The sequence below is a fragment of the Spermophilus citellus genome, assembly GCF_964194105.1.
Source record: "Spermophilus citellus genome assembly, chromosome: 10".
In the NCBI taxonomy this organism is placed as follows: domain Eukaryota; kingdom Metazoa; phylum Chordata; class Mammalia; order Rodentia; family Sciuridae; genus Spermophilus; species Spermophilus citellus.
The window spans coordinates 70,321,140-70,339,940 of record NC_138197.1 but is presented as its reverse complement, the minus strand read 5'-3'; the positions used below and the strand labels follow the sequence as shown (position 1 = coordinate 70,339,940).

General features: G+C 38.0%; 1 protein-coding gene across 3 annotated transcripts in view; it reads right to left on the bottom strand.

The window, feature by feature from the left end:
* Positions 1-18,801, bottom strand: part of DIP2B (disco interacting protein 2 homolog B) — a 249,975-nt gene that overhangs the window by 111,987 nt on the left and 119,187 nt on the right. For all 3 annotated transcript variants that reach the window (XM_081309072.1, XM_081309070.1, XM_081309071.1), the window contains exon 2: positions 9,792-9,863. In XM_081309072.1, the coding sequence (XP_081165198.1) occupies positions 9,792-9,863 (72 nt within the window). The remainder of the gene's footprint in view (positions 1-9,791; positions 9,864-18,801) is intronic.

The window sequence follows — 18,801 nt, the reverse complement described above, 5'->3', positions numbered from 1 at the left end:
AGAGGCTAAGGTACCTGGTAAATCACTGCAGAGAACACTTTTTGGAAGGATGGGTGATTTATTTCCCACTCAGGGAAAGAGTGAGAAGAATGAGAATGCTGGTGCTTGGAGTCTAGAAAAGGAGCTGCCACCAGCCCAATTCCCAAGGGTGGATTCTGGGTGGAAGGGGTTTAGGAGTCCTTGGCCTGAGAAGGGGCAGGCATATGAAAAGATTTTGACCCACATGATATGAGAAAAATGGCTTGCAGGAGACTAAAAGAACACAATACCCGGAGTTATGCTCCGTGTACCCAAGAGGGGTACCTTACGAGTCAGAGTACAATCCTTCAGAATGCATGAGAGAGGCAGACACAGGAAGTAGGATTAGCATTGAATCAGCACTATTGGTCATACAGTAAGAACCAATTTTCAGTATCACCCTGTGGAACTGTTTCCCTTTGGGAAAAGCTAGACCCACCACATCTGCTAGAGCACTATCTATACCCATGGGAATTGCCAGACAATTTAGAAAAACAAGACCCAAAGAGAAGATATTGGACTTCCTTCTGATAAGATATGTGAGAGCACTTATATTTGCAATATACTGCACATATGGGTTCACATAATACTATCCAAATCCAGCAAATAAAAAAGCAGAATAGGAACTGGGATTTTTCTTTAAAAATTATGTTATTTCCATTATGTTGTAAGCCTCACTTGGAAAGGAACTTTTAAATCAAAATGAGGTAGAAAAAATATTTTGATTCCACTTTCCACACCCTATACACACAGAGGCACAGTGCCTACTTAATATTTATAGTTGGAAATGTTCTGTAATATTTTAAAAAAAAAATCCTGACTTTCTTTTTCTCTTTTATTTCCCCTCCCTCTCCCCGTCACTCTCTCTCTCTCTCTGTTGTGTGTTGCCCAGGTTGGTCTCAAACTCATGAGCTCAAATGATTCTCCTGCCTTAGCCCAAGTAGCTAAGGGGTGTGACACTGTGCCTGGCTATATTTCTGATTTCAATAACTGGTTTTTAAGTTTAGTCCCTTTGAATTTCTACAATGCTTTATTCAGAATTCTCTTATGGTCTTATTTTACTCTATCTTTATGACCCTCATTTGTAATAACAGCCTAATCTCTCCTGTTTATAGTATAAATACCCTGAGGTCAGAGGCTAACATTATTCATTTTGTATTTCCTATAATAATTAGCCCTTGGTCTTTTACATTGCTGACTTAATATTTTGGTTAAAACAAATAATTAAGATCTTGTCTGTCTGTTCTCTTCCACCAATGACAGTATATGGCTGGGGGACAAGAGAAGACTATTAAAGACATATCAATTTAAAGGATATGTTTAAATGGTGATCTAAACAGCCTACTTATCTGTGTATCTCAAAATTATACCAGGCTTTTTTAAAAACAATTAAGACGGACACAATATATTTATTTTGTTTATTTTTATGTGGTGCTGAGGATCGAACCTAGTGCCTCATATGGGTAAGGCAAGCACTCTACCACTGAGCTATAGCCCCAGCCTCTAAGTTATACCAGTTTTATGTAAAAATTTACAACTCTATTATCATATAACTTACATAATGACATCAAAAAAACAGAGTTATAGATTATTCTCAAGAGGTGTTACTGAGGTGCAGGGAGAGAAACTACAAGTGTTTTCCTTTGTTTCCATTTAACCCAGTCATATACATATATGTACAACCTTAAAGGTCAGACTGACCTAAGAAGAACTATGATGAAGGGAGCATGGAACAACTAGCAACCATAGTATATGTGTATATATTGGGACACTGAGCCAAAACCCCCTAGCAAAAACAAGCAGCAGGGGCTGGGGATATGGCTCAGTGGCAGAGAACTTGCCTAGCATGTGTGAGGCACTGGGTTTGATTCTCAGCACCACATATCAATAAATAAAATGAAGGTCAATTGACAACTAAAATACTTTTTTAAAAAATCAAGCAGTAGTCAAACCAAGTTTGGGAAAAACCTTTACTTAGAGAATGCCATCACACAATCATACCCAGAACAGATATGCTTTATCCGTAAAAGGGCAGTGAGTGAGGGCCTGGGGAAAAAATACAGTGCAAACCTATTGGCCAAGTAGGAACACATAAAAATTGAGATCCTATTCTGAAGTGGAAGACAAAACCTAATTAAATGCAGTGAAAGACAGCAACAGAAAATCAAAGAATGAAAGAAGAAAAACAAATACATAAAGGTTGGAAATAATCTCAAATATAGTTAAGATAGAATGGAATGTCTTCACCAATGCCATCAAAAACAGAAGCTGCAGTGATATACTAAAGCAAAAAAATTGGGGATCCTACAGGAGAAGCCACTAGAGAGTAAAGGACAATTTTAAACAGCAAAGAACTGCAAAACAGTGGAGGCAGGGTACCCACTTCTCTTCTAGGACTCAGCCAGAGGAAGATGGTCTCCCAATTTCAACACTTAAATGAGGCTGTTCAGCTTGCTGGTGAACAGCCAAAATTAAGTACTAAGATCTCTGAGATCTTTTAGGTTGACACAAATCATCTTTCTGCAACAAATCTTAAACAATTCTTACATAGAAATGTTAAAATAAAGAATTCTGATTGAACATGGAAGAATGAACACTTTGACCTATGTCCATTCCTTCTCAAATTGCCACTAGAGTGACAATGAAGGTCTACAGCAATATAAAAGAATAATGACTTCAGATGGACCCAAGAGAGATGAAGAACAGAAGCTGGTTCTTAAAAAGAATAACAACTGATAGATTTAACTCTGGAAAAAGCAGAAAGTTGTGTAAGAAAGGAAATGTAATCATAGGAAGCCAAAGTATGAATAATATTTACACCATTATAAAAACACTGCATGCTGATGCAACAGCAAAAATATATACATAATATATTGAACATACTTCACAGACTGAGTATGTGTTGTAAAATGTGAAGGAAGGGGAGAAGAGAAAGAGGGAAGGTGTGGTATTTATGTGGTCAAGGAGGGAGAGAGGCATAAGAGAAAAAGGTTCTTTCATAGTAGGAAATGAACAAATTATGCTTCAAATAGAAAAAAAGTCAAGAAACAGTAAAAATGATTATTTAGAATACAGAGGTAACTATCAGAAGAAACAATAAAAACACTTCAAAGAAGTTGTCACTGGAAAAGGGGTGGCAGAGCACTGCTTGTTTCTATTGTTATGAATCTGTAACACTGTTTTTTCTTTTTCTTTTTTTTTGGGGTGGGGAGGTCCGGGGATTAAACCCAGGACCTTGTGCATGCTAGGCAAGCACTCTACCGACTGAGCTATATCCCCAGCCCTTGTATTACTATTCTAATATAATACAATTATAGATACATTAATTTCACTTAAAAATAAAAATTAAATTTTAAAAAAATCTCAGATGAGAATTAACAAACGGCAGTGTCTTTTAAGGTTTTAGTAAGTCTGAGTGAACAGACTGACTGAGGGGAAGACAAGTTACCAGGAACAACGCAGTACAAGAGATCATTTTTTGGCATGAAGAATAGTAACCACTTCTTTCACTATCCAACACTTTCATTTTCACAAATGTTTATTTTTTAAAAAACTAGAAATTCTAAATTCTCTGTTAGTTTTGCGAATATTTGTAGAACATCTATTAGATGTAAGGCACTAATGCTAGAAACTGGGGACAAGAAAAATTAAAATAATTAAACAGAATGACTTTAAAGACCTTAAAGGTCCATTATGAAAGTAAGATGCATAATAGACAATAATCTATGGGATAACTAGAGGGAGTTTTTTTTAAATGCAACTCAGATAAGGGGGATGGGCCTGCCTAAAACTTCTCCAATAGAGCAAAACCCTTCCAGAGTGAGGGAGAAAGTGGTAGGTTCTGGGTAGAGGCAGCAAAGATTCACAAAGGTAGGGTCTGGTCAGCCCTATTCAATGCTGTTTCCTTGGTATCTAAACAGTACCTGGAACAAAGTCAGTGCTTAGTAAATACATGCCCTTCGGTTCTGTCAGTAACCCTGTGTCTTTAAAATAAACTCTTTTTCTATTAAAGCTGGCTGGATTTATCAGTTACTTCTATTTAAAGTTTCTGAACTTAAAGATTAGACTAAAGGATCAGCACAAGGAAGTTGCCTTCCTAATTCAAAACTTTCCATTTTTCTACAACTACAAAAGTCACCAAGAGTGATTAATTTACAGAGGAGCCATACAATTGTTATGAAAATTCAGTTCTTCGGATGGTGCCAAAAGAAAGTTAATTTCCTGGCCCTCTCCCTGGAATTTTGCTAATTGAGGCGTGTGGGAACCTTTATACTTGGCCCCAGCAGCTTCCAACTACTGAAAGACATTCTGTGAGCCATTCCTGTCAAGAGTACATGGGGCAGCATGAGCAGAAAATGGGAGGTGTGAATATGCCTCTCAAAGTGGGAGCATTCTGAAGTCTTAAATGTAATTTGAATCTTCATAACAATATATTTATCTCTTTGTGGGGGAAAGGGGGTGCTGGGGATTGAACCCAGGGGCATTCAACCACTGAGCCACATGCCCAGCGCTTTTTTTATATTTTATTTAGAGACCGGGTCTCGATGAGTTGCTTAGAGCCTCATTAATTTGCTGAGGGTGGCTTTGAACTTGTGGTCCTTCTGCCTTAGCCTTTAGAGCCACTGGGATTACAGGCATATGCCCAGGGATACTTTTATCTTTTTAAAAGACAGCATGGAGCCAGGTGTGGTGGCGTACGCCTGTAATCCCAGCAGCTCAAGAGGCTGAGGCAGGAGGATGGTGAGTTCAAAGCCAGATTCAGAAAAGGCAAAATGCTTAGTGTTGAGACCCTGTCTCTAAATAAAATACAAAATAGGATTGGGGATGGGGCTCAGTGGTCAAGCACCCTTGAATTCAATCCCCAAAGACAGCATGATCCTTAAATGCCAGATGAAGTTTGGCTTGTTTAACTAAATTATTTTCTTTTTATTTCATTTGATTTTATATCAGACTCTAAAATAATTTTTAAATTTGCAATCCAATGCCATTAAAAAAATTGAACCAAATGTTTTCTTCAAAATCTATAAATATATATGGGGTCAATATGCTAAGGAATAATCTCCTCTTTTCCTACAGAATTTATATAATATAGATTACCCAGCCCTATAACACATTCCTTTTTGGGAAAGATACCTGTTCAAGAATAAAGATGCCCCCCCCCGCCCCAAAAAAGAATATACACAAATTGAAGAGAATTTACTACTAATATTCTCACTAAAGTATGTGCTTACTAAAAAATTCATTTAGGGTTGAGCAATTCGACACACACCATCCCAACAACTCAGAAAGCTGAGCAGGAGAATCACAAATTTAAGGCCAGCCTGGGCAACTCAGGGAGAACCTATCTCAAAAATTAAATTAAGATAAAATATAATTTTAAAAGGGGGCGGGTAGAGCATCTCTGGGTCTGATTCCAAGTATCAAAAAAAAAAAAAAGAATGCATTTAGAAAGGAGATTGAACTAAGAAGACAAATAAGAAGGAATAGTGCTTTTATAATTATTTTTAAAAGAAGGAGTAGCAGGGCTAGGGTTGTAGCACAGAGGCAGAGCACTCGTCTCACACGTGCAAGACCCTGGGTTTGATCCTCAGCACCACATAAAAAAAAAAATAAGTGAAATAAAGGTATTGTGTCCAACTACAACTAAAAAATAAATATCAAAAAAAGGAGTAGCAAACAAAGAAATAATTATTAACTATCACTATCTACATAACACAATAATAATAACTGATAATTGAAGCATATGTAAACAAAGTGATGCTAAAATATAAAATGGGAAACAGGCATGTGGCGCATGCCTGTAATCCCAGCAGTTCAAGAAGCTGAGACAGGAGAATCAAAAGATGGAGGCTAGGGCTGGGGACATAGCTCAGTTAATAGACTGCTTGCCTCGCATGCACAAGGACCTGGGTACAATCCCCAGCACCACCAAAAAAAAAAAAAAAAGTTGGGAAGCCTGCCTCAGGAACTTAGCAAGACCTACCTTAAAATAAAAAGGACTGAGGATGTAGCTCAGTGGTAAAGGGCCCCTGGGTTCAGTCCCCAGTACTACTACTACTAACAATAATAATAATAATAAAAGATGGGAAGTGATGGTGATCAACATCAAAGCATCCTAAAGTCCTTGTGTTGTTTGGGAAGAAAATAAAGATACCTGATAACTCTAGACCAAGTTTAGATTAAACAAACAAAAAGCCTTAGGATAGGCCTTGTCAAAACCCTGGGTTCAATACCTAGACTACAAATAAATAAAAAACAAATAGATAAATAAATAAATACAAAAGCAAAACTTGACAGAATTACAAGGGAACCTAATAATTCTATAGTCACAGTACAAGTGTGTTGAAACACTTTTATCAGAATTGATAGTTCGGTCAAAAAGTTAGTAAAAAATTCGTTTGAGCTAATGTAAACAGACCTATCAACTCAACAGTTAAAACACAAATAAATGAGTTAACAGAAATTTACCAAAGACTAGGTACAGCTTAATAACAAAGACATGATTTTGTAAAGGTTTGTTCTCTGACCATGGTGAAGTTAAGAAACATTAATCTGGGCTGGGGTTGTGACTCAGTGGTAGAGCACTTGCCTAGCATGTGAGTCAATGGGTTCGATTCTCAGCACTGTATATAAATAAATAAAATAATGATCCATTGATAACTTTAAAAAAATATTGAGGGAGGGAGGGAGGGAGGAAGACTGATTCATCTATCAGGGATATAAGCACATGTCTGTAATACCACCAACTTGGGAGGCTGAGGAAGGAGGATTGTGAGCTTGAAGCCAGCCTTGGCAACTTAGTAATACCCTGCCTCAAAATAAAAAATAAAAGGGCTGGGGGTATAGCTCTGTGGTAGAGCACCCTTGGATTCAATCTGTAAGTATGGGAGTGGCGAGGGATGAAGAAGAAAATTTATCTTATGAAAAAAGGCAGACAATCTAAGCATGCAACTCAGAAAGATTTTTAAAAGTACATAAGAGTAAAGAAAATAGAAAAAAATACTTAAGTGACCCAAAAATAATGAATCAGAAGATAAAGACATACTCAATAAAACGAAAAGTTTATTCTTTGAAAAGACAAACTTCTAGGAAAACTGATCAAGAAAAGAGAAGGTGAGGGGAGAAGGAGAGACACTAATAAGCAAAAGTAATACATAACTACCCTCCACCTTCCTACCCTGGGTACTGGGGATGGAACCTAGAACCTTATGAATGCAGAAAAAGTACTTTAAGGGCTGGGGATGTGGCTCAAGCGGTAGCATGCGGCCCGGGTTCGATCCTCAGCACCACATACAAACAAAGATGTTGTGTCCACTGATAACTAAAAAATAAGTATTAAAAATTCTCTCTCTCTCTAAAAAAAAAAAAGATTTTCTCTTAAAATAAACATTAAAAAAATAAAGCAACCTGTGTGTTGTATTTAAAAAAAAAAAAAAGAAAGAAAAAGAAAAAGTACTTTAACACTGAGGTACATCCCCAACTCCAAATAAACAATATAAATAAAGCCAAGTTTAAAAAAAAAAAAAAAAAGTTGGGAAAAACTTAATAAATCTGAAAACTTATACAAAATAAATATATTTCCTTTAAAAATTAAATTTACCAAAACTGACTGACAAGAGAGGAATGACTTTTTAGTTTCTAACATGTTGTGGTTATGGATATGAATTGTATTTACTCAGAAGAGGAAAAGCCAAAAAAGAAGGATAGGAGCAAGTTCGATGTAGCTATAGCTGGATTTTCAGTGTTTGTAGGGAGGGGTTGGTAGTGGTAGCAGGGTTGGTGCACAAGTCATAAATTTAATTTTGAATATGTTGAAATGGAGGTGCCTTTTAAGATATATAAAGCATGCAGTTGGAACTATGGATCAGGGGCTCAGGAGACATATGGACTGAAGATATTATTTGTGAGTTACCTGTATTCAAACGATAATTAAAGCCACAGGTGTGGCTAAAATAATCCAGGAAAATAAGAAACACATTGGTTCTCAGTCCCTGAACCAGGAACCTCAAGATTACTTTAGAACTTGACAAAAATGCAAATTCTCAGGCTGTACCTTGGATCTACTGAATCAGAAATTCTGAGAATAGGGCCATTCAATCTGTGTATTAATAAACCCTCCAGTAATTCTGATGTAAACTACAACTTGAGAACCACTAGTACAGAGTGAGAGGACAAGAGGGCTTGGAGCCTTGTCTTGAAAATTGCAGTATTTAACAGAGAAGGATGGCTAAGAGAAGACACAAGAGAAGGGGAAGAAGAATTAGGGGGGGTTCTTCAAAAGAAGAGATTTGAGAAGTATAGTGCCAAATACTACTGAGATTTGAAGATGATTATTCCAGAAATAATTGGAATAATGATTAATAATGATTATTCCTGGAATAGGCTGAGAAGTGAGCAGTTAAAACAATAGACAGTATGCACAGTTCTGAGCAGTTTGATTATAAAGCAGGCAATAGAGATGGTGAAGTTGACAGAGGTTGACAAGTAAAGGAAAAATCCTTCCTCCCTCCCTCCCTACCTTTTTTAAAAAACAGTACAATAATACCGGCGGAAGAATCTGCCTGAGAGGGAGAAAGTGACTAAATGACATACCAAGGCAGCAATTAAGCTGTCTGCCTCAGCAGAGGGAGTATTTTGTTATTGACAATGTTTACAACTGCTGCACAAAGTGATAATAAAAAGAAGACCAACCAAACATGGTGGCACACACCTATAATCCCAGCAACTCAGTAGGCTGAGGCAGGAGAATTGCAAATTCAACATCGGCCTCAGCAAATTAGGGAGGCCCTATGCAAACTCAGGGAGACTCTCTCTCTAAATAAAATATAATAAGGGCTGGGGATATGGTTCAGTAGTAAAGTACCCCTGGGTTCAATCCCCAGTACAAAAAAAGAGAGAGATAAGCCTTGTTTAGAAGTCAAGGTATGGCAACCCCTTTGGAATTAAGCACAAAAGTGACTCACGTCTTTTAGATATTTAAAAAACTTGTCAAGGGGCTGGGGTTTTGGCTCAGTGGTCAAGCCCTTGCCTAGCACTCATGAGGCACTGGGTTTGATCCTCAGCACTGCATTAAAGTAAATAAAGGTATTGTCCACCTACAACTAAAAAACATATATATTTAAAAAAAAAAAAAAAGAGGGCTGGGGTTGTGGCTCAGAGATAGAGCACTTGCCTATCATGTATGAAGCACTAGGTTTGATTCTCAGCACCACAGATAAATAAATGAATAAAATAAAGGTCCATCCACAACTAAAAAAAAAATATTAAAAAAAAATAACTTGTCAATCTCTTTACAAAAGCAATAAATCAAGCTGTTAATTAATCCCTATGTTTATTTGGGGTCCTGCCCCTAAATCCTCCAGTCATACAACACTTGAGGTACCTTATAATTCTAGATCTGTTCTTCCTCCCTATCTTGCTCTCCTTGTTCTCCATCAAAGTTTGTGCTCTGGCATAAATAAGATGACGTTTTTCCATGGCCTGGAATCTTCTGCCATTGAATCATCTCAGTATTTCACATACTATCACCCAAGCTCTGCATAAATGACTTGATGACTATGTGTATTTTTAAAGTGCCTTGCACATGGCAGATGCTCAATTAAGATTCATTTCCTCCTTTCTTTCCTTCCTTTTTTTCCTCTCCCTTGGTGAGAAAACAAACAAAACAATAACAAAAAACAAAACAGGAACAAATTAAAGGTATATTTCTTGTAAGACAGCATCCATTTGGTATAAAAATACTGAAAAAGTTAATACCATTTCTCATCACCTACCTTGTGTCTGTGGGCTGTAAGGAGACAGGAGTTTGGACCTCTTCTTTTCATATCCCTTCTGTGTGATGTCCCCTAAAATAGTAAGAAACAGAAATAGTTTATGCATTATTCTTATTCTGTGGTTGTTCTCATTATAAAAATAAAATTAATTACAGAGTGTTATAGAACTACCACACACAGTCTAAGGAAAAATGTATGGTTCTTTGCCAAAATTTTGCTAAGTGTAACTTCCCACAGACTTGGAGTGGACTTTTTACAGAGAATTGTAGGGCTTGTCCCTGTGCCAATCTTGCATAACAATGTGTGACATAATCCAGCAGAGATTCCCAGTTCCAAACTATCCCGACTTTCTTTTCTTTTCTTTTTGGCACTGGGGATTGAATCCAGGGGCTCTCAACTACCGAACCATATCCCTAGCCTTTCTATTTTTGAAACAGGGTCTCACTAAATTGCTGAGTATCACTAAGTTGCTGAGTCTGGCTTTGAACTCACGATCCTCCTGCCTCAGCCTCCTGAGTCACCAGGATTACAGGCATGTACCACTGTAGGCACCCCTAGCTTCCTGGAATTTAAAATATCCTAAAATGGAATGCTGCGAGGCTGACAATGATCTCCTTCAAAAGTTTCAGTTTAACCAAATGGATGCAACTGGTTTGTGAAGTATTTTCTTACACTGCTATAGAGAACTACAAAACATAAGTCTAGTTAAGTGATGGCTTAGGCACTCGAATGGGATATTTAAAAGACCATCCTCTATCCTAACATCTGTGCTGGAATCTGAAGCTGGAATTCCTATATCCTCTCTCCTTGATTTACTGGTTTATATTATTTACACATATGGCTGTCTTTTCTACAAGGTTAAATTTTAAAAGTAAACATGAAGCACATACAAAGCACAGATACAAAAAATGTCATAAGGATAAACTGATAAATGGAGGAAATGTGTAGCTGAAGTGGCAAGAAATGTCTCAGGTAATAAGGAAAGGGGAGAAGATAAACAGGTACAGGGCAGGCTAAAAGGAATAGGAAATGCAGAGGGCCAACAGGGCATTCAAGGGCAGATGACTGAGTCAAAGCTGGGAGAACAAGTATATGTAGTGAAGTACATATGACATGATAGAGCACTGCTTTTCAAAACTGAATTTTTTTTTTAAAACCAGAGAAAGCTATTCTATTATTCTATTCTACTTTGGACTAGGATTGAACCCTGGGAAACTATCACTGAGGCACATTCCTGGACCTTTCTATTATTTTATTTTTAAAAAGGATCTCGCTAAATTGTCATGGCTGGCCTCAAATTTGGGATCCTCCAGTCTCAACCTTTCAAGAAAGTTTTATTTAAAAAGAAGCTGATGATGCTAGTTAAGGGGAGAGCACCAGGGCTCACTGGAGGGCTGCAGCAGGGGGCACCACATGCATATCTGTGCTGCAGCAAGTTCCCAGAGATGAAAAGCAAATTAAGAGAAAGATTAAGGAGTACCACTGGATAGAATCTGCCGAGTGGGTGAATATAGGGTAGAGAAGGTAGTTTCTAGCTTGAGCAACCAGGCAGATGATGTTGCTATCTGACAAACAAATATGGCAAGAAGTATATGTCTGGTGAAGTGAGAAGACAAAAGCTGACCCTGTACTTAAGTTTGTGGGTCACCAAGAGGTGTGTGTCTCATCAGAAGTTGGTTATCTGAATCCAGAACTCATAAGAATATAGCTTTGGATCCAGATAATCATTGGAATCATAAGAATATAGTTTTACAAAAATAAATAAATTACCCTTTTGAAGTAATTTGGCAATTTCCATCAAAATTTTGACTTAGCAACTAACCATACTTCTAGGAATTTACTTAATGATAATATTAACACAGTTGCACAAAAATCAATATAAACATATTCTGTGCCCCATTCTTTGTAGTGAAAAAACTGGAAGCAAACTAGTTGCTTATATCTTTATAAGTGGCTTTCAACTAGAAGCAATTGTGCATATATATACACACACACACCCTGCCCCAGGGTGGGGATGCCTGGAAACAGTTTTGTCACAAGTGGAGGAAGAGGTACTACTGGCATCTGAAGGACAGAGGTTAGGGAACATCCTGCAATGAACAAGGCAGTTCCACAACAAAGACTTACCCAGTATAAAATGTCAACAGTTCTGAGGACAAAGATTCCTGATCTATATGATAATATGCAAGTATTCCAAATGTACTGACACTGGAAGATGTCTAAAACATATTAAGTACAAAAGGCAAGCAGCAGAACAGAGGTATCTAGGGTCTAGTCTTTTAAAATACAATAAGAGATATGTTTGCATATTTATAGAAATTAATCTGGAAGGCTACTTACTAAATTGTTTATCCTTAGGGGATGGCATTATAGCCCAGTTTCACTTTGTTTTATATTGTAACAGAGTCTGATTTTAACAAAACAAGCTTGATTTATATTAACCAGGTATATCGATACATGCCTATAATCCCAGCAACTTGGGAGTCTGAGGCAAGAGGATCTCAAGTTCAAAGCCAGCCTGAGCAATTTAGCAAGACCTTGCCTCAAAATCGAATCAAATAAAGACTAGGGATGTGGTTCAGTAGTTAAGCATCCCTGGGTTCAATTCCCAGTACCCTTCCCACAAAATTCATTAAAAATAAATATTCTGTAGATACATATTTGCTAACACAATAAGATGGTCAAAATATTTAGCAGAAAGAAAAACAAGATAATAGTTCACACAGTACATTCTATTTATTTGTTTCTTTTTAAATAGACACTTTAATTTGTTGGTTTGTTTATTTAATGGTACTGGGAATTGAATCCAGGGGAGCTCTGTTACTGAGTTATACACCAGCTTCTTCTTTATTTTGAAACAGGGTCTCCTTAAGTTTCTCAGGATTTTCTTGCCTCAGCCTCCCTTTTTCAGAATATTGCTTTTTCAGAAAAGCAATATTTTAAAATACATATATTTATGCATAGAAATAGAATACTTATACATCTTTTTTTGAGGTGGGGGATTGGAGATTTAACTCAAGGGTACTTTACCACTAAGTCACATTCCCAGCCCTTTTTGTTTTTTTAAGACAGGTTTCACTAAATTGCTTAGGGCCTCACTAAATTGCTGAGGTTGGCCTCCAACTTGCAATCCTCTTGCCTCAGCCACCTCTCTTTTTTTTTTTTGGGGGGGGGGGTGCCAGTATCAGGGATTGAACTCAAAGGTATTCAACACTGAACCACATCCCCAGCCCATTTTTGTATTTTATTTAGAGACAGGGTCTCCCTGAGTTGCTTAGTACCTCAATTTTGCTGAGGCTGGCCTTGAACTCGTGATCCCCTGAGCCATGGGAATTACAGACATGCCCCACTGCACCCGGCTACCTCAGCCTCTTGAGTTACTGGGGTTACTGGTGTGTGCCACCGCACCTCACTTATACACTTTTTTTTTTTTAATTGCTTTTGTTTGAAGCGCTGAGGATTGAATCTAGGGCCTTGTACATGCTAGGCAAATATTCTACCACTGAGCAACACCCCCAGTTTTATGTCAATATATTAACACTATGGTTTGCAAGATTATGAATTGGTTGTAGCATTTTTCGTTTTTCTATATTTTCTAATTTTTCTACAATAAACATTTATTATTTCAAAAATAATATGTATGCTTAAATTTCAGTCCTACTTACTGAATTGTACAAATTTAATCACAATGGTTCTTCATCTCTTTTTATCTAGTGAAACATTAAAAAAAATAAAATAAAAACCTTTACAAATTAGTCAACTTCAGAGCTCTGTAATCCCAAAACAATATACACAATTAACAAAGGGACAGGAACCTACTACCAAGGAAGCCTTCATTAGAAACAGGAAATTATGTCTCTTATTGTAAAAAAAATAATGGACCATTCTCCTCTTCCATTCCTCACTAAAAAGCTCTTCAGCCTTCTCTCTCCTTATCTCCCCCTCTGCTCCCTAGGGGCATAAAGACCACTTCTTGTAGCTCAGAACACATATGATAAAGAGAAAGGCCTTTAAAAAGCATTCTTCAGTGCTTATAGTCTCTATCATTCACTGTCAATAAATAGTCATGAAACAAACTATTAGATTTGGCAGCTGGGATTATCCATCAACCAATCATTTCAGGTTTTGAAAGGGATCAATCAAGAAGGTCTAATTCAGCCATCCCAATTAGATCTGTTACATTCATAAAACAGCAAAGGAATTAAAAAGACCTGGGAAGAACAGGGCAGCACTGAAAATGGAAGGACTATGAATGTTTGCCCATTCAGTAACCTAAAGATGCCCCTCTCTTTCCTGACCCTAGACCCTGTTCAAAAGTCACCTCCATTGTGAGCTTTCCACCGTTTTTTAGTTACTCCTCCTAGCCCTCTTACAACTCTGAGCATATTTCTGTGATAGCACTTAGCACATCACTGGTATTTTAATTATTTGTTTACACCTCTATCTCCCTACTAGACTATACACTTGAGGGCAGAGATTGTGTCTTGTTCATCACTATAGCCTGCCCACAGTCTGGCACAATAGACATTTGTTGAAAGAGTGGCTGAATGAATTAGTAAAATGGAGGCAGTAAGAAAACAATAAATCAAAGATGTGTGTACTTGGGCGGAAAATTAAAATGGGAGAAATAGAGATCTTCAGCAGAAGGTGAAAGACCCAAGGAAAAGAATTTAGTGAGCTAGAAGTTTACTGAAACTTAGGACATCTAACTTGACAAAAGACCTTCAAGATGATCAGAAAAGCAATACTTTGACTGCTAGAAGAGAGGAATGGTATATAAATCACAGGGCACTGAAAGGCAGAAAACCTTCAAATCCAGATATAGCCCCTCAGCTAGACCAGACATAAGATTTCAGTGAGAATTTGTCATTCCACATTTCTCCCCCAACCCCCGCCCACTGTACTCCCCCGACCCCTTTTTTTGGTGCTGTGGATTGAACCAAACAACATTGTGCATATTAGGCAAGCACTTTACCCCCTGAGCTACAGCCCCAGCCTTTAATTTCAATTTTTATTTTGAGACAGGGTCTGGCTAAATTGCCCAGGTTGGCCTTGAACCTATAATTCTTCTGCCTGATCCACAGATAGTTTGGGTTCTTAAAGCATTCTTACCAGTTAAGCTCTCTTCTCTCTCTCCTCTCACATCCACCCTCATTTTTTGCATTTTGTGATGCTGAGGATTGAAACCCAGGGTTTCATGCATGCTAGACAAGCACTCTACAACTGAGCTACATCCCCAGCCAGTGACCATTTTTTAAGAATCATCTGAGAAACTTGTAAAAACATAAATTCCCAATCTCTCATGGAGATTCTCATTCAATGAGCCTGGATTAGGAGCCGGAAATCTATACTTCTGACAAGTACTTTTCAATAGATCTCAAAAGTCAGGCAAGTTTGGAGACTGCTGCACTATGGAATCCAGTCTGGAATATGCTGGGTGGTTCTGCTGGCTCAATGTGAGGGGGGGATAGAGGGAGGGAATGTTGTCTCAGATACCTAGCCCAAAGGGAACCTTGGGAGCTCACAGACACTAAGTCATTTTCTTCTTCTTCTTTTAAGACACTAAGTCAGACCACAGGAATTCTCAGAACACACTTTTTGCCATGTGGTATATGGAACATGAAAGAGCACCAAAATTATACCTGTATAAAATGGCGTGAACCTAAGGTAAACCCAGTGTACAAGGCTCTTGAGAATTAAATACATGAAGATTAGCCTACCCCTCCCACTAGGATAAAGTATTCTTTCCACCCTCATGTACACTTAGAAGAGCAGCCACATCCAGGGGTTAGCAGTATCTGGCAGGTATGGAGGTACATGGTCTTATGAGAAGACATTGAGCATGGTGGTACAGCCTGTAATCCCAGCAACTCAGGAGGCTGAGGAAGGATGATCACAAGTTTGATGTCAGTCTCAGCAACTTAGCAAAACCCTCAGTAACTTAGGGAGACCCTATCTCAAAATTTTTAAAAATAAAAAGGCCAAGGGATGTAGCTTAGCAGTAAAGTGCCCTTAGTTTCAATTCCTACTATCCAAAAATGAAACATTTAAAAAAGAAGATGCTGACCCAACAACCAAGAGACAAGCCATTAGAGATCTAAGACCCAAACCACTTGAGACTATCCAGTGGCATCGATCCTACCACAATTTTGAATAGTTAATACCAGACATGGAAAGATGTATGTATGAGGTGAAACAGAAAGGAAATAATGTGGGCTGGGGATGTGGCTCAAGTGGTAGCGCGCTCGCCTAGCATGCCTGAGGCACTGGGTTCAAATCTCAGCACCACATAAAAATAAAGATAAAAAATAAATATTAAAAATAAAGATAAAAAATAAATATTAAAAATAGAAAGGAAATATGTTCCCAACTTCTTTTCTCACTACCCAGAGTCAACAAAAATGACCTGGTATAAGCAGCCTACCAGTCATGTTCAATCCTACTGACAAGAGTGAGCAGACAGGGAGGAGGTAGGTAGAAGTTGTCAGTCAACCTACTTACGGGTCACAAGGTGATAGAAGGGAGGATGGTCCTTTAGTTAGCCATTTAGTCACACATTTACACCGATAAGGTGGTACCACAGGGCTGTAATTAAGAATTTAGTATCTGAGCTAAACACAACCCAATCTAGAACAGAGCTTTATAGCTTCCTAGCTATATGACTCTGGACATGTTTGATTTAACCTCTGGACAAGTCTCAGTTTCCACATCTATAAAATGGGAAACAATAGTATATACCTTGCAAAGTTTTTATTGTGATTAAAAGTATAGGGCCTGGATTGATGGACTTATGTTTTGTGCAAGTACAAATATGACATAATGAATCCCACTATTATGTATAATTATATGCACCAATAAAAATTTAAAGTAGAGGATCTGGCTAGGTATAGTGGTATACATCTGTAATCCCAGTGCCTTGGGAGGCTGAAGCAGTAGGTTCAAAAGTTAAGAGGTCAACCTGGGCAACTCAGTAAGACCCTGTCTTAAAATAAAAAATAAAATAAAAACAAAAAGAGCTGAGGATGAATGAGTTCAGTGGAAGTGCCCCTAGGATCAATCCCCAATACCCCCCACCAACAAACACACACACAGTACACGGTATGAGCTATAGAAGATACCAATACCAACAAACATTTTCTGAAATTCACCTAAAGCCTACCCTGTAGCCAGGCAAGGGCAGGGGTAAGCAACTATGGTATAGAAAGGAGACAGAGACAAACATTACTAACACTCCATAATAAAAGTGCCATGAGAAAGTTGCACATTAAATGCAGTTCAAAAATCCAAAAGGAAGCATCATGACCTCAGCCTGGTTAAAGAAAGAAAAGCCTGCCAGGCATAGTGGTGCACGCCTGTAATCCCAGTGGCTGAGGAGGCTAAGGCAGGAGTATCCCAAGTTCAAAGCCAGTCTCAGCAGAAGCAAGGTGCTAAGCAATTCAGTGAGACCCTGTCTCTAAATAAAATATAAAATGGGGCTGGGGACGTGGTTCAGTGGTCAAGTGCCCCTGAGTTCAATCCCCAGTACCAAAAAAAAAAAAAAGAAAGAAAAAAACTACAAAATGGGTGACATGGTTTAGTATGAGAATATTGTATAAATTCTAATGATATAATCTCTTAGTAGTTTGCTAGTTTTACTCTGCTACTGGCTGGTTCAGTACAGATATGGCCACATTTGGTAGCTGGTTTAGGAGTCTTGCAGGGACTTAGGGTAAGGGTAATTTCATTTATAGTCCTGCAAGTACTCTGAACAATTAGATGTAAAATAAACTTTGGATTTGGAAAATTCTGGACAGTTATAACTTTTTCTGTAGGGAACAATCCTGACAGAGAGGAAGGATTACAGCTATAGCCATAAACTCTTTCTGCTCCAATGGGAAAAAAGAGATATATGTGCTACTATAGCGCCACCTCAAAGTCACATCTGTTTGGTCAGAAAAACCATGCTGGGGGACTTTAGGATTGCAATAAAAACATTTTTGAGAATTGAATGGACACACAGAGTATTAAGGAAAAATGAAATAACAGTGTCAAAAGTTACCAGTCTAAACAAATAATCACAATAAAAATACCAAGTAGCTAGGCATAGTGGCACATGCTTGTAATACCAGCTACTGGGGAGACTGGGGCAGGAGGAACACAAATTCAAGGCCGGCCTTGGTAACTTAGTGAGACTCTGTCTCAAAATAAGGTAAAAAGAGCTGTATAGCTTAGTGGTTGACCACTTCCCTTGTATGTGAAAGGACCTGGATTCAGTCCCCAGTACCAAAACCACACACACCCCAAAAAAAAAAAAAAAAACTGACAAGGGCTACACTAGAGATTATGAACAAAGTTCTCTCCAAGCACAAAGGAAATAATGGTAACAAAATAATTATAATACTCAATAAACATAAATGAGAACACTTATCAAGGCTTACAATGTATTACTCTCCATTCCAAGAGTCTTGCAACAGTCTTTCACTGTGATATTATCTTCACTCTCATTTTACAGGGCATAGAAGTTGAAGCAACTATCTATAGTCACATCTAGTAAGTACTGTGATCAGAATTTGAACCCAGGCAGGCTGAACTCCAGAGTCTCTGCTCTTAAACACTACCCCATATTCCTTTTCAGAAAGAGGCTCCCAATTTTGATCCAGAAAGATTGGGAAGATGGCACAAAAGTTGCTCCTGGGTTATGCCTGGAAGCATGACTTTTAGAACAGACAGACAATGAAGATGAAGACAGTTTATCAAGCCCATCATAGAAGAAAAGGCCAACAAAAGATGGAGCAACAAAAGATATAAAAGCTGTACACTCAATCTCTGATGAACAGGTCACTGGACTTACTGCTGGTATTTCAGGTCCAATCAAAGGGTAAGACTCTGGGGCTGGGGTTAGGGCTCAGTTGCAGAGTGTTTGCCTAACACATGTGAGGTTATATAAAATGGGGCTGGGGTTCAATACTAAGCGTCACATAACAAAATAAAGGCATTCTGTCCATATAGAACTACAAAAAAAAATTTTAAT